Below are 15,612 nucleotides of genomic sequence, written 5' to 3'. Positions count from 1 at the left end.
TATCGCGGGGCCAACACACATACCCACGATACGACGTCGTCTCATGTTGCGGTGTTGTGCAACGTTACGGCGTTGTATCGCGGGGCCAACACACATACCCACGATACGACGTCGTCTCATGTTGCGGTGTCGTGCAACGTTACGGCGTTGTATCGCGGGGCCAACACACATTCGAACGATACGACGTCGCATCGTGGGTATGTGTGTTGGCCCCGTAGTAGTAGTTTGACGAAGCCTGCGCTGAATATTTGCAAGAATTTAGACGATGGTTGTGGTTTTAATTTAGTTTTATTTAATAAACGACCTGTATAAATAGCTCAGTTGTTTTGTTAAATTATGGCATCCGTCCAGCAGGACGTTTTGCTAGTGTCAATAAGGTTGAAAAATCAAAATATGAAGATTTCTCCAGTATCAAAATAGTTGCTTTTAGTTAAGTGATAGGCGGAACAGCTGGACTTTACAAATAGCTACGATGGATAGGCGGGTGTTGACTGTTGACTAAACAGTCGTTAAACGCGTTTCAAGGCTAATTCTTCATCTTCCACATTAGTTAATTGTACAGTCAGCTTCAAATACTTTGTAGCAGTCAAAGTGGCCAAATAGTTCGGTACACCATACTAAATAGCTATCAAAATTTACATTTTAAACACTAATGAGCAAAAAAACTTTTCTCGAGACGCCTTCGCCATTTCGAAGTTTTATTATGATATAGGTGGCAAACAAGCAGAGAAATCGCCTGATGGTAAGCGATTACCGCCGCCCATGGACACCCGCAACACTAGAGGGGTTGTTATTGCAATTGCCTTTAAGATGGGAAAACGCTGTAGTTATTTTTTTAGTTCAACCGGAAATCTTAAAATAAGTAGAGAGGAACTCATGAATTTCTAAATTGACAGTTATAATTACCAATACACTAACAAACAGAAAATAAACACTCCTCCTGTACCCCTAGTGTAAATAAATTCGATTTCGAAACGTGACGTACGCGTTTGCGTTTAGTCTCATTTTGTATTGGATTTAGAAAGAGCGCGCCAAGCGGGACGTTTTGGAAACTCAAAATCCTATACAAAATGAGACTTAACGCAAACGCGTTCGTCACGTTATGATGTCGATCAAATTTACACTAGGGGTACAGATAACCAGACATAGTCGTACTTCTATAAACATTTACATGATCACAATTTTACTGTGTATCTAAACACGCCCTTCTTCTTCTTCCTCGCGTTGTCCCGGCATTTTGCCACGGCTCATGGGAGCCTGGGGTCCGCTTGACAACGAATCCCAAGATTTGGCGTAGGCACTAGTTTTTACGAAAGCGACTGCCATCTGACCTTCCAACCCAGAGGGTAAACTAGGCCTTGTTGGGATTAGTCCGGTTTCCTCACGATGTTTTCCTTCACCGAAAAGCGACTGGCAAATATCAAATGATATTTCGTACATAAGTTCCGAAAAACTCATTGGTACGAGCCGGGGTTCGAACCCGCGATCTCCGGATTGCAAGTCGCACGCTCTTACCGCTAGGCACCAGCGCTTTTTTATCTAAACACGCCCTCTGATATATTATTTTTTATACATTTTTTTTGTATGACTATATTTTGTGAAAGTTTTAGTATTAAATTTGATCTATGAATTATATTCATTAGTATTATATATGGAATAATATTTACAACATCAATAAATTGCTCTGATAATTAGGTTAAGATAATAATATGTAATACTGTCTTACTATTCATAAGTGCTTGTTGCTAGGCCTACATGAATAAATTATATTTGAATTATATTTGAATTATTTTAGTAACTCAAAGACAAAAATATTTTTTCCCGGTTGCGATTTCGTATTTACCCCGTTAAGACTGAGCTCTATAGGCCAGCTATATTTTATACAAAACTAAAACAACTAAAAAATCGGCCCTGATGATTACCGATAATGGTGCAAACAATTACTATTAATATTTAATGATTAGGTGACTCAGGTATGTTAACATCGTTGTACTTGAAGAGCGGATAATTGAAATTCGAAACGGACGTGAAGTCTGTTATGTTCGGCTTAATTAAGTATGGATGCTTGTGGCAGGCGTATGCCGTATTCGAATTTTAGCTAATCGATCTGTTTCCGATATGATACATTCATTCATGAATTATGGCTTTAGCCCAGTGGGACTATTTCGCCAGTATCAGGAGCTTTAAATACGACTAAAATTGTACGGTTAGTACAAGACAGTGTACGGTGATTTTATTATTTAAAGCGATGGCAGAACTTTACAAGTAGCACGTGGACTAACGGCCGTTGACTCCAAATTGGTAGTTAAACGCGTTTCGAGATTAATTCTCCATTCACTTCATACTACCACATGAGTTTACTGTATAATAAGCTCACGATAAGTAAGTAACTACGTAAGCGGTGGTGGCCGAGTGGATATGACGTCCGACTTTCAATCCGGAGGTCGTGGGTTCAAATCCTGGCTCGTACCAATGAGTTTTTCGGAACTTATGTACGAAATATCATTTGATATTTACCACTTGCTTTTCGGTGAAGGAAAACATCGTGAGGAAACCTGCATGCATCTGCGAAGAAATTCAAAGGTGTATGTGAAGTCCCCAATCCGCATTGGGCTAGCGTGGGGACTATAGCCCGAGCCCTCTCGCGCATGAGAGGAGGCCTGTGCCCAGCAGTGGGACGTATATAGGCTAAATTATTATTATTATTATATTAAGCTCACGATATGTCATTTTAAACAATATTAATGAGCAAAAAACAAGGGATAATCACGAGGCTAAGTATCAAGATGGCGCTTGAACCTGAAGTCCCATATGATCCGTCAGTGTCAATGACGTTTTTATCTGAAGAGATGTCACTTTTAACTATGACAGATCAGACGTGCACTGATATCAATCCGACATTAGAATCATATCAGTCAGCTCTCATTCGCGCGTCCATTTCGCTCAGACTTGTCCGTGCAAGTGCGAGCGAGACACCCGCACGAATGACAAGCATATCATTCCAATATCATTGAGTTCAGTTTGATGTCAGTGCACGTTCGAATTGAACTATGTGACGCTGTTATTAAAGATGGTGTCGGGTGTCAACGTCAGCTGCATTATGGCGGATTTACACTCGCGTGCGAGTAACGAGACGAGCCGCGAACCGAGCTACGAGATGCGTAAGTAATCGGTGGGCTCGACTCGTGTCTCGTCTCGCGGCTCGGTGCGCCACTCGCCGGGCTCGAGTCCGACTCCGGAGCGGTTTTTTGGGGACGAGTCAAAGGGACTCGTGCGCTTGCGCTTCACATTCGTGTACAGCTTTTATTCGATTACAAACGTTATACCGTGCCGGCTGTTTAGAATCGATTAGCTCGACGAGCTTATGAGCCTTGACCGAGTCACGAGACGTGCCGCGAGCCGAGCCACGAGGCGAGAGTTTATTAATTAGCTCGACTAGCTGTGGCCGAGACACGAAACGAGCTGCGAGGCGAGCCACGAGGCAAGAGCGTATCAATTAGCTCGACGAGCTTACGAGTTGTGGCCGAGACGCGAGATGAGCCGCGAGGCGAGCCACAAGGCGAGAGCGTATCAATTAAGTCATCAAAGCGTATCAAAATAAGTGACATTATTCGCCCTCAATTACTGCCGCGTTTATGACGTTCATTTATTTATTTAATCTTTATTGCACAAAAGAAAACCTTATAGTACAAAAGGCGGACTTAATGCCATGAGGCATTCTCTACCAGTCAACCTTTAGGCAAAGCAGAGAGATTGTGGGCGGTGCTACTTTAACAACAACAACCAAATATAATACAATAACATACCACACATACATAATACATAAATATACATACTTATATTTCTTATAATATATACATAAATAACGACAAAACATATAGAGCTTACCCATACATTATTATTTTTTCATTCTGCTAGCAAAGAAAGCCCGTAAGGATTTTTTAAATGCAAACTTATTTTGAGCATTTTTGATGCCGTAGGGAAGTCCGTTCCAAAGACGGGCCGCCTGCACGGAAAACGAATTCGACATGAACCCAGTGCGGTGAAGAGGGATAGATAGAGACATATTGCCGGAAGAGCGAAGTTGACGGTCCCGGGTAACGCCGTAGTATTGAAATAGAGACTTAAGGTATTCAGGAGAATGAGGATCATTTAACACAGAAAAAAGAGTATACAACATGCGAACATTGCGTCGTTGACGAATGGGGAGCCAGCCGAGCTGGGAACGAAAAGATGAGACATGATCATATTTACGAAGGCAAAAAATGAAGCGAATGCAGTTATTGAGTAGCCGATCCAATTTGTCGAGAAGTTCTTCATTTAAGTCCGGATAACACACATCACCATAATCAATAATGGGCAGGATAAGGGAATTAATTAATAAAACTTTGGTTTTGATAGGCAGGAAGTGCTTAAATTTATTAAGAGCGTGAAGGGAACCCATGACCTTTCGACTGATCTCGGTAACCTGTGCTCTCCAACTCAGAGTACTATCTAAGAGAACACCCAGATCTTTAACACTTTGACTGAACCTTATTGGAGTGCCGTCAAAACTTACTGGTGTTATCGCGTCCAAGTCTATTCTTGCAAGCTGTCTGGAACTACCGATAACAATGGCCTGGCACTTGGAAGGATTTACAAAAAGGCCGAACTTGTTTGACCACTGCTGGATATGTAAAAGGTCTAGGTTAAGTTTCTCAATGCAAATCTGAAGATCAGTCACGGGGCACTGGTCGTAGAGTTGCAGGTCATCAGCATACAGATGGTAGGTACAGCAAAGGTTAGGTGTAATAAAGTTAATAAAGGCGGAAAATAGAAGTGGGGATAAAATTCCTCCTTGAGGCACGCCAGTAACCAGGTCACACCAGTCAGACAAGGACCGGTCAACTCGGACTGCCTGCTGGCGGCCCCTCAGGTAGGCTGCGAACCAGTTAAGGGCTGTTTCCGAAACGTTCATGAGTTTGAGCAGATCAAGGAGAATATCATAGTTAACGGTGTTGAACGCGTTAGAGAAATCAATTAGAACAAGAACCGTGACCAATTGACTCTCCATGCCCCGCCTAATGTCTTCTGTCACTTTAAGAAGCGCAGTACTGGTGCTATGACTTGGTCGGAAACCTGACTGCACGGGGCTTAAAAGGTTATGCGAATGGACAAATAGCGAAAGTTGCTTATGAACAACCGCTTCGGCGATTTTCGAGAGAAAGGGGAGAATGGAGATGGGTCTAAAGTTATTAAGAGAGGTGGGATTACTAATTTTAGGTAGCGGAATCACAAACGCTTTACGCCAAAGAGAAGGGAATTCGCCAGTGACCAGTGAGGAGTTTATGATGTCAGCCATCACAGGAAGTACACAATCAAGGACTGATACAATCATGTAACGGCTGACATCATCACAACCCACGGCCTTTGACGTGATGGCTTTAATAATGGCCTTTATATTAACTACAGAAATAGGACAAAATGAGAATGAATCTGTGACAGGAGAGGGCATAGATAAGATAGTAGAAAGAGTACTGGTCTTAATAGCAGTGTCAACACGAGAAGCGGAAGAAAAATGTATATTAAGATCATTAAGAGTGAAGGAACTGCCATCGAAACCATTGGAAGGTTTACCTAAGCCAAGAGACTTAAGAAATTTCCAGACATCAGCCATAGAAGAAGCGGAAACATTACTGTGAATAAACCGTCGCTTTGCTGTACGTACCATCTGGTTGCAACGGTTACGAGCTGCCTTAAAGAGTACCCAGTTGGTGTCGGTGCGGTCACGTTTATAGAGACCGAAAGCTTTGTTCCTCCTCCGCATTGCTATACGGACGCCTTCAGTGATCCAGGGAGCCGGTGGACGCCTAACTCTGACTGTGTGAACGGGTGCGTGTTTGTCAAAGAGCCTCAGGATCGCATCATTAAACAACGAAACCTTAGTGTCCGTTGATGAGGTTGAGAGCACAGGAGACCAATCGATAGCAGCAGCATCTTTTAAGAGCGATTCAGAATTGATTTTGGCTAAGCTGCGCATATGAATAAGAGCAGGTTTGAATTTAGGAGCCTTAATTTTGTATGACGCGTATATCAGATCATGGTGAGAGAAACCTGGCGCTAGGAATTGACCCTGCTTAGTGACAAGACTAGGAGACGAAGTGATAATGACATCGAGCCAAGTGTCCGGTGAGGCCGTGTGATGAGTCGGGCCCAAAGGAATAAGAGAGAAGCTGACCGACTGAAGCAGTGACATCAATTTACGCGAATGTGTCGTATCTTTCAGAAGGTTAGTGTTTAAATCCCCCATGATCAGGTGATGTGTGTACTCAGAACTTACGGACTCAAGAATTCGTTCCAGGTCGGAAAAGTAGTCAATGGTCGGGGGACTGTAGATTACACCCAGAACTGCCTTAACCCCTTTTATATTCACCTCGAGAAATAACCATTCCGCTGAACTAGAGTAAAGAGAAGGAGTCGAATTTAACAGTTTGTACGGAATGGTACTTCTGAGGTAAATTGCTACGCCACCATCACCCTTTCCAATTCGGTCATTTCTGTTTCATTCCCGCCACAGTACCTAATGTAGCTGCAGTTGACATCCGAGCGTCACTTGAAGTTTAATTATGATGATATGTAAGCCCAGTCTAAACGACACTCTAATATTATGTAACGATTATAAATGACATGTATGCAATTCTCTACACTGCGTAGCGTTATATGGGCATCAGCGGCGCCGACGCGCAATTCCCGCCGCCGCCGCCGCCATGTCGCCGCTCGCCCGCTCGCTGCTCGCGCTCGCCGCGCTGCTCGCCGCCGCCGACGCGTTAGCAAACCCTTATTGTGACTATCTGACCATAGGTAACAATCATATTTTTTACACTTTTTAAAAGAGTTTTATGTTTGCAATTAGTCTTATTTCTGGCTTTAGATTTTAAGACACAGTTGAATAAGTCTATCTATCTATCTATCATACTCAATGACAAACAGTGTTGTTTTTTTTATGTTTTTTTTATTTATGAGTCAAACATAGAATACCTACATTTAGTTCTATCTATGGTTTGTAGCTTTACTAGTAATCATCTTCATCCAAACATATGTTAGTTACTTAGTACTTCTGGGCATTTTCCGCAAATCGGCAACCATTATTTTGCGTGAAATGAGGTAGCACTACTCTAGCCACCCCAGCTCCTCCACGAAACCTAGCAGTGTCTTCAGGTTGCTAACTGCCTCCTTTAGTGTGCACGGAGTCCCTAGGTATTTGTTCCTGTAAACTTCTACCCAGCGCCGGCCCGAGCACTTGATCAGGGTAGAGCGAGATTGGGTTTTGGCGCCCTCGGTTAAACTTTTGTACCCAAATTTTATTGCATTTTAATAAAAATAATAAAAAAAACAGGCCAAGAGTATGGCGGGCCTTGCTCAGTAATAGGTTCCGCAGTTACCCGTCCGTCACATCACAATATTAGGTTGCCCTGAACGAGGGATGTTAGTGGATATCATAACAAGCAAAAGGGAGTACCATCACAGCATTTGTACATATTTTTACTTAGTGGTATTTTTAACCGACATCAAAAAAGGAGAATTTGAATTTTTTTTTTGTATGTAAGTATGTTACTCGATATCTCCGAGAATCGTGAACCGATTTTCAAAAAAATTTAAAAAAAAAAAGCCCAAAGTTTCCGGCCTCCGCGCGTTCCCATTTAAGGCCGATGGCCAGAGTCGGGAAAGTAGAGCTTGGAATCGAACCAAAGGCCAAATGTACGCGAGGCTGAAGCTTTCCTGCGGGCTGCGTTCATGGGGGACCAAAAGACGAGCTTCAGAAGCGCTGAGCTCGGACAAGAACAAATGGCTGTGTTTTAAAAAAACAAGGCTGAAGACCCGGAGCTTCCGTTCGAGGCAAAAGCAAGGCTTGCGAGAGAAAAGCAAGTCGCATCAATGGTCAAGTTGCAGTGACACCGAAGGCCGAGCTCCACATATGGCGGCAGACCCGAAGCGTCCGATTGCGGTCCGCTTCCATGCAAGGCAGAGCAGAGAGCACAGCTTGGAATATAATCAATATTTAATTAATTCATTTTTATAACACTAAGAATTAGACGGCTCTGCCGTAACTGAGTCTTCAGCCACTGGAGGCACATTTCGATATTTTTGCACTACGGAATGCGCCCTTCGGTTTCCTAGAGCTTTGAACCTCATCATCATCATCATTACGCTTGCTCTCCTTAGGCTCATAATAAAACGCGTCTCGCTGAGACGCTCCGCGCCTTCAGCTTTCAGAGGAATTCAGCTTTAATTTTTTGGGTAGCCTAAGAAATGCTTTCAGGTCTTTGCCAAAGAAAAGCACTCCCGCCCCGCCATTTAAAACCTTTTGTCTCTTGTTTTTTTTTCACATTTACCATTTTGTCGCCACCCTACCATTTGGCGTCTAGACTCTAGAGCGACGGCTTTACTCGCTCTACCCTAGATCCGGCCCTGCTTCTACCTGAAATAGAATAGAAATAGAAATATTTATTTGCTTAAACATGGTAATTGCATACAGATGTCAAAAGTAAATTAATTTAGTATCACATGTTTAGCCAAAAAATATGGCATGCAAACTTAAAGCTAGAGAAAAAAAATAAACCCTTCATTACAATGTCAAAACTAAATAATACCAAATCATTAACATGACATGTAAGTCGCGTAGTTAAATATTACGAACATTATAAATTTATATACGAACATTACAGAAAAGAGTTTAACTATGAATTTAATGTCACTTTACTTGATTCAGAATTATATAATACATCTAGTTAACAGAATAATCCAGAAACTCGTTTAAGGAATAAAAGCATTTATCCTTGAACCATTTGTGTAATCCGGTAGTAAATAATTTGTCAGGTAATTGTCTTATCTCATATGGCAACTTATTATACACAAGAATACTCATTATATAGCAGTTTTTCTTAAACAAAGAGGTCTTACATAGTGGTATCTGCAGCTTAAATTCATCCCTTGCTCTTAATTTACTATTAGTAGACGTTATTTTGAAATACAGTGGAAGTTTGCGTACAAGGCATCCTAATTCTAGTATATACATATCATATAAGGTTAGCAGTCTAAGTCTCCTAAACAAAGGCCGGCAAGAGTGTCTCGGCTTAGCTCCGCAGACCGCTCTAACACACTTTTTTTGGACTATGAATGCTTTGTTTACATCTGTGCAATTGCCCCATATTGATATACCATATCTTAAAACTGATGCAACATAGCCATTGTAAGCAAGCAATGATGCTTTTTCTCCAGCTACAGCTCTAAGCTGTTTCAAAGCATAAACAAACCTATCGAGTTTGTCGCAAATCAGTTTTACATTATTTTTCCATGTACAGTGTTCATCTAAGGTTATGCCTAAAAACTTCATGTCATTAACTTGCTCAATTTTCTGATTCCGACAGTATAGTTGTAAGTCCATTGGTTCCGTCTTGTAGTTCCGAAATTGAATATAACATGTTTTGGATGTATTTGTTTGTAAGTTATTTCTGTTTAACCATGAGTCTATTGCGTCTATTGTATCATTCAATTGCTTTGTATAAGAAGCTGTTGTGTCTTCAGCAGGTATTATTACGGCTATATCATCTGCAAACAGGGACATCGGGCACTGTGTTTCTTTAGGTAGGTCATTTATGTATAAGAGAAACAATAGTGGGCCAAGAATACTTCCCTGAGGGACCCCGTACCCGTTGCATCTGTACTCCGATCGATAAGCGACATTAACGTTAAGTTTATCAAGTTTGTTTAATTCGACACATTGCATACGATTGCTCAAGTAGCTCTTGATCCAGTTAAGACTGTTACCTCTAAGTCCATAATGTTGGCATTTCTGGATCAAGAGTTTATGATCGACAAAGTCGAATGCTTTAGTCATGTCAAAAAATGTCACTACTACTGGAATTTTATCGTCAATGTATTGAGTGATTCTACGAACAAGTGAGTATGATGCATAAGTAGTCGATTTTTGCTTCTGAAACCCATATTGTTCCGGGGCAATGATGTTGAACCTATTTAAAAATTGGGTTACTCGATTATGGAATGCTCTTTCAAATATTTTAGAAAAAATCGGAACCAGTGTTATTGGGCGATAATTTCGTACGTCAGTTTTGCTGCCCTTTTTGTGAATAGGTTTCACTATTGATTTTTTAAGTCGTTCAGGAAAGGTACCTTCTATAAAGGATAGGTTGACTAGATGAGTTAAAATTGGAGAGATCTCCGAAGCACACTCTTTGAGGACATGAGTTGCTATACCGTCACAGCCTACAGAGTTTGTATTATTTAGTGATTTAATAATTTTCTCTATTTCATCTGCTGTGCATGGCAGTAAGAATAGACTATCCCGTAGTCGTTCGACTTTCAATAATGGCTTTTCACTGTGCACTATCGCTTTATCATTAATGTCGACATTCGTCGAATCAATCAAGAAGTCATTAAATACCTTTGCAATTTCGGATGGGTTCGTTATGGTTTTAGAATCGAACTCTATGGATTCGATTTCTTGCCGGGAAGTATTCCCATCATGCTTGTTTTTAATGATATCCCAAACTGCCTTGCATTTATTTTTTGAGTTATGTATATATTTACTGTTAAAAATCTTTTTGGATATAATAACACACGCTTTTAACAGTTTTGAATATGAATTAAACTCTAGTCTACTCTGGGTAGTTTTTTCTTTATAGTATAAGGCTCTAAGTTTTCTTTTTGTTCTGCTAGATTTTTTAAGACCTTTTGTAATCCATTTAGGGCCACAGCTGTTTGCTTTAATTTTTATTTTATTTTCAGGAAAGCAAAGGTTGTAAAACAGTGTAAAGGTATCATGAAATGTATTGAACGCCGTATTTAGATTATTAATGAAAAACTCTTCAGTCCATGAAAGATGAGTTATGTAAGCCTTAAACTTTTCCATATTCTCTTTACACATGTCTCGTGTTACATACCAGTAATCCTGCGTGTTATTTATTGTGCTACCTTTTATTGGAAATTCAATGACTTGACAAGTATCGTGATCAGATAACTGGACAGGAAAGACGTAGCCCTTAGCACCACTGATGTCACTTGCTATATGATCTATGCACGATTTTAAACGTGTTGGTTGAGTTATATGTAATGTTAAGTTAAAGTTTTTCAATAATCCCTTGAATGTACATGATGCAGTATTTTCTTTTAAGATATCAATATTTAAGTCTCCAGTGATTATTATTTTCTTTTTTGATTTGCAGGAAATTTTATGAAGAAGGTTCTCTAAGTGATAGAAAAACAACTGAATTAAGTTATTTTGTGGTATTCTATATATGCAAATAACAATACAATTAAACGAAGGAATATCTATGCCGCAACATTCAAATACTTTTTCTATAGAAGATTCGTTGCATAATGGTAGCGCTTTATAATCAATCCCTTTTCTCAATAGGATACAAGTTCCTCCTCGTTTTTTCTCGGCCCTACAGAAACTAGATGCCAAATTATAATTTTTTAAATATATACTTTTTTCACTACTACGTTTTACAAAAGTTTCAGTTAGGCATATTATGTCGATTGGCATGTCATTCCCTGCAAATTCCCTGTTTACAGTCTAGGAGAATATGTTTCGCTGTTTCCTCTGCTTCCATGCATGCTCTGCACATGGGGCTGTCCGTTTTAACCATATTAGGTAGGTGTTTGTTTAATGTGTCCTGTAAGGAGCGAAGGGCAGGTCTAAAATAATTTTATTATGTATACATATTTACGGTAGTTTTGGTATTAACATTTCATCCAGATCAATTCAGATATACAATTTTGATATGATGTCAGGAATGTTAAAATGTGTTTCTAATGTTGTCGCATTGTGTATGTTCTGTCCATCACGGGCGCACGCGATATAACACATCTAAAGGACCCTATCAACTATGTCTAACATTTTTATACTAAGTACCTTTTACCGTTAATAATAATTTTAAAATTAACTATTTTTTTACAGGTCGTAACTATTATGCTGATGGAGACAATGTCATTAAGTATACACTTACAGTTTCTGGTGAATTTTACACGATCATTCCTGATGTGAGATTTTTTTAAATATTTTTACTTCGATTATACAGCGTGTATTTTGGATATGGCCATTTATTCCACGGGTATCTAGTTAGTTTAGGCCCCAATGAATTCAGTTACATATGTTTTTTTTAATAATTTAGTTCCGCTCAAACGCGCGAGGCCGTTGGCGTCGGGTGCAGCCTTGAGTATCATGTACATTACAAGCATACGGGACGAAAGGAGAAGGTACTGCGCTTTGTACGACTTTTTACTAACAAAAGAAGATTTATTGCAATAACTTAAAAACGGCTGGACCGATCATGTTCGCTGTAGTTTTCATTGAAAGTATGTGAAATACCCTAAAAAATATTTTTGTATTTTTAATTACCCGTTCTACGGCCATGTATGATTATGTATTCATGTCAAACTGCAGCTTTCTAGCACTAACGGACAGAGGGACATGGCTAAACTATAAGGGTTTCTAGGTGACTACGAAACCCTAAAAAACTGAACTCTTATAGGATCACTCGTGAGTCTGCCTGTCACAGCCTGTTTGCTCCGAAACTACTGGACCAATTAAGTTGGACATGTAACGTAAATAAATGAATTATAGACATAGGAGCCACTTTTGGGGGGGTAAGGTATATTCTTAAACTACATCGTGTTAATTGTGAGAATATCTTTTTTTTTAATAATTTTAAGATAAATACCTATTTATCTTAAAATTATTAAAAAATTGATATCCTGTATAAAAATTGAGATTTTAACTAACTAGTTAAGAAGTTGTTGAAGAAAGGTGGCAAAAATGACCCCCTTTCTCTCCGAAACTGCTGGGTCTAAAATTTTGAACAAACTACACAAAATAGTTCTTTACTTATAAATGACAGGAAAACCTAAAGAAATATACAGTCAAGCATGAGTCGAACTCAAGAAAAAAAATGCGGTTAAGCTGTTTTAGGGACATAGCCGCAATGATTTACGTGAAACGTGGTGTGGATAGCTATTGCGAAGGTTGAAGGCCGATCTCCGCGTAGGGCTGAAAGCCAGAACCGTCCCAAAGAGACGTGCTTACACGCAAGGCTGAAGGCCTAGCTTCGGGAGGTATGCGCTCAAACACAGAACAATAGTTCAAGTGTCTGAATGCAAAGGCCGAAGGCCGAGCACCGCACAGGGCCAATGGCCTGGAGCGTCCGCATGCGAATTCTTCCCGCAATTTCCACAAGTAACTGAAGTGGCAAGGCCCAAGGCTGCGGGAGGTTAGTTCCTAAACACAACAATAGTACAAGTGTTTAAATGCGAAGGCCGAAGGCCGTGCTCCGCATAGGGCCGAAGGGCCGAAGCGCCCGAGAGAGAAACGCCCAAGCGCGAGGCTGAACGCCGAGCTGCGGAAGATTAGTACTCCACGTAGGACTGAAGGCCCTGAGCATGCTGCCTACAACTTCCACAAGTATCCTATTTGCATGAATGTTGTATGTACACGCCCAGTAACCGCCCACATAAGGACTATTATTGACAGATTGGGTAAGTATTGTCAAGTGACTGAGCTACTACATTCCTGCAGATTTGCCTTCGGCTTTCGCAATTAAAATATTCGGGGAAGATGCGGGAAGCTCACATATAGAGTCAATGTGGATCGTAGAGAACATTTATCTAAGCTATCTGAGCTGTTTTGCGTTAGTTTTGCAGCAGTGGGTACGTTAATGTTCGCACGCAGTAACCTCAAACAATACCAATTGTAAAATATCTGTACAAAATCAAACATTTTTATACTACTTGTTACAATCGCAATGGTTTTTTTTTTTGTATTATTCTAGTAAAATTTATCAAATAAAACTACTTTTTTAAATCCATACACCGATGAGTAGTCACTAAATAAACACAGCGCATAACGGATAAGTTCAAAAATTCGTTGTTTCTAGCGGAAAATTAGAGCCATATCAGTCAATGGTAAATTCAATTCCAGTGAGTGTTCGAGTGCAACAAGTGCGATTACTCAACAATCAGACATATGGACCCTTTTTGAAGGCATAAATGAAAGTAAATAATAAAGACAGAGGAGATAAAGTTACAAAACTGGCTGTATTTTATCAGCGTAATAAGGGTAACAAAATAAGGACCTCCTTACCTTCCCCGTCGGATAATAAAAAAAAGGTTTTTTGAACCACACTAATGTATATAATAGATGTATAATACAGCAACGACTGTCACTTGTTTTATCAAGAAAATTGAAAGTGACAACTCAGCAGTCGGCTGCTGCAGCTGCCATCCAAAGAGTCAAGTACATCCCAATCTCACCTTTAACGTGATATCCCGATGGCCACTACACCTGCATCACTGTTGCGACATTACTGCAGCAGCTTTGAAGCCGGCGCTGCGTCAGCGACCGTAATGCCGTCACTACCATCAGTTTAACAATCTTAAAAAAGAATAGATAGGATCTTTTTGTTTTCCGTATGTCTATCCGTTCGTCCACATGTCTTTCGTCTACCGTCGAAATCTTTTATTCAAACATATTTCTTATGTCCAGAAATGCTCCAGACCTGGAAGAAGGTTGGTACACCAAACCCTTGTCGTATGCAACGACCCAAATAATGTGCCCCGCATCAGCTTGGTCAAACACAGCGATCCTTACACCGCCGTCACCATCGAGTGCCCCAGAGACGTGCCTGGCTGCTTGAACCTCGAGCTACATGTGAGGCAGGATTGTAAACCGGTCACTGGACCTGGACCGGAAGATGACACTAATTAAATGGAAGTATTTATATTAACAATATTTTTATTTCTTACTTTTAGTGATACTGCTAGCAAAGTTTTTTGAACAAAGCTTTCTGCCCTTAGGCGAGTGGCAAATCAAGGCCGTACAAGTACATACATGTTCACCACACCAGCTGGTAAAGGTTCTCTTGATTGTTCGAAAACCGATGAGAAAGTTTAATTTATCCACATGTGAGCCAAAGTAATCAGATTTTGAGTGGTTCCCTTATGTTAGTCGTAGAAATGATTTTTAATTGATGATTTAGAATGACAAATATTTAAAGACGTTCATTTGGAACTGATTTTGATTAATATCTTACAGTCAATATTTTCTTCGGGTTCGTATGGTGAAAAATTATGTTTCACTCGGGGGTAAAATTTGTTTAACCCCCTTTTACCCCCTCTACTTTACAACTTTGCCCCCTTGTAAAACAAATAACTATTGATAGAGCGAAATATTTGAATCATTTGAATAAAATAATGTCAATATAATATTAAATTTGGATATTTATAAATGAATTATGTGTAGTTATGTATTGGAATAATGATAATGAATATGACATTTAATTAATAGGTATATGGGAAATTAATGTAATGTTAAGACATAGTTTATTGTGAATGTATACAATGTATATAGCTTAATTTTAAGATCAATATTTGCATGCTGCCATTGGCTAATCATGTGATACCTACTGCTTATAATGATTATGTCAACTTCAATTTACCATGTTTACACAAATAAATCATTATCTATTATTATTTCAAGGGCCTATTTTAGATATAAGCTAGTTATAGTAATCATCTGTATATATCCATTATGTATATTGTTATTGTCAATAAATAGAT

General features: G+C 39.8%; 1 protein-coding gene across 1 annotated transcript; it reads left to right on the top strand.

Annotated features, from left to right (window-relative positions):
• The first annotated feature begins 6,717 nt into the window (after positions 1-6,717).
• Positions 6,718-14,783, top strand: LOC133518314 (uncharacterized). The gene is made up of 3 exons (XM_061851986.1): positions 6,718-6,840; positions 11,960-12,042; positions 14,540-14,783. The coding sequence occupies exons 1-3, from the start codon at positions 6,747-6,749 to the stop codon at positions 14,759-14,761; spliced, it is 399 nt and encodes a 132-aa protein (XP_061707970.1). The 5' UTR covers positions 6,718-6,746; the 3' UTR covers positions 14,762-14,783.
• Positions 14,784-15,612: the final 829 nt, after the last annotated feature.

This window comes from Cydia pomonella, chromosome 5 (genome assembly GCF_033807575.1).
Source record: "Cydia pomonella isolate Wapato2018A chromosome 5, ilCydPomo1, whole genome shotgun sequence".
In the NCBI taxonomy this organism is placed as follows: domain Eukaryota; kingdom Metazoa; phylum Arthropoda; class Insecta; order Lepidoptera; family Tortricidae; genus Cydia; species Cydia pomonella.
Note: the sequence above shows the minus strand (reverse complement) of the source record. Positions and strands in the feature narration are given on the sequence as shown.

Coding starts and splice junctions, on each gene's coding strand:
- LOC133518314 (XM_061851986.1), top strand. CDS start 6,747: ATGTCGCCGCTCGCCCGCTCGCTGCTCGCGCTCGCCGCGCTGCTCGCC. Junction 6,841..11,959: donor TTGTGACTATCTGACCATAG/GTAACAATCATA, acceptor ATTTTTTTACAG/GTCGTAACTATTATGCTGAT. Junction 12,043..14,539: donor TTTACACGATCATTCCTGAT/GTGAGATTTTTT, acceptor TCTTATGTCCAG/AAATGCTCCAGACCTGGAAG.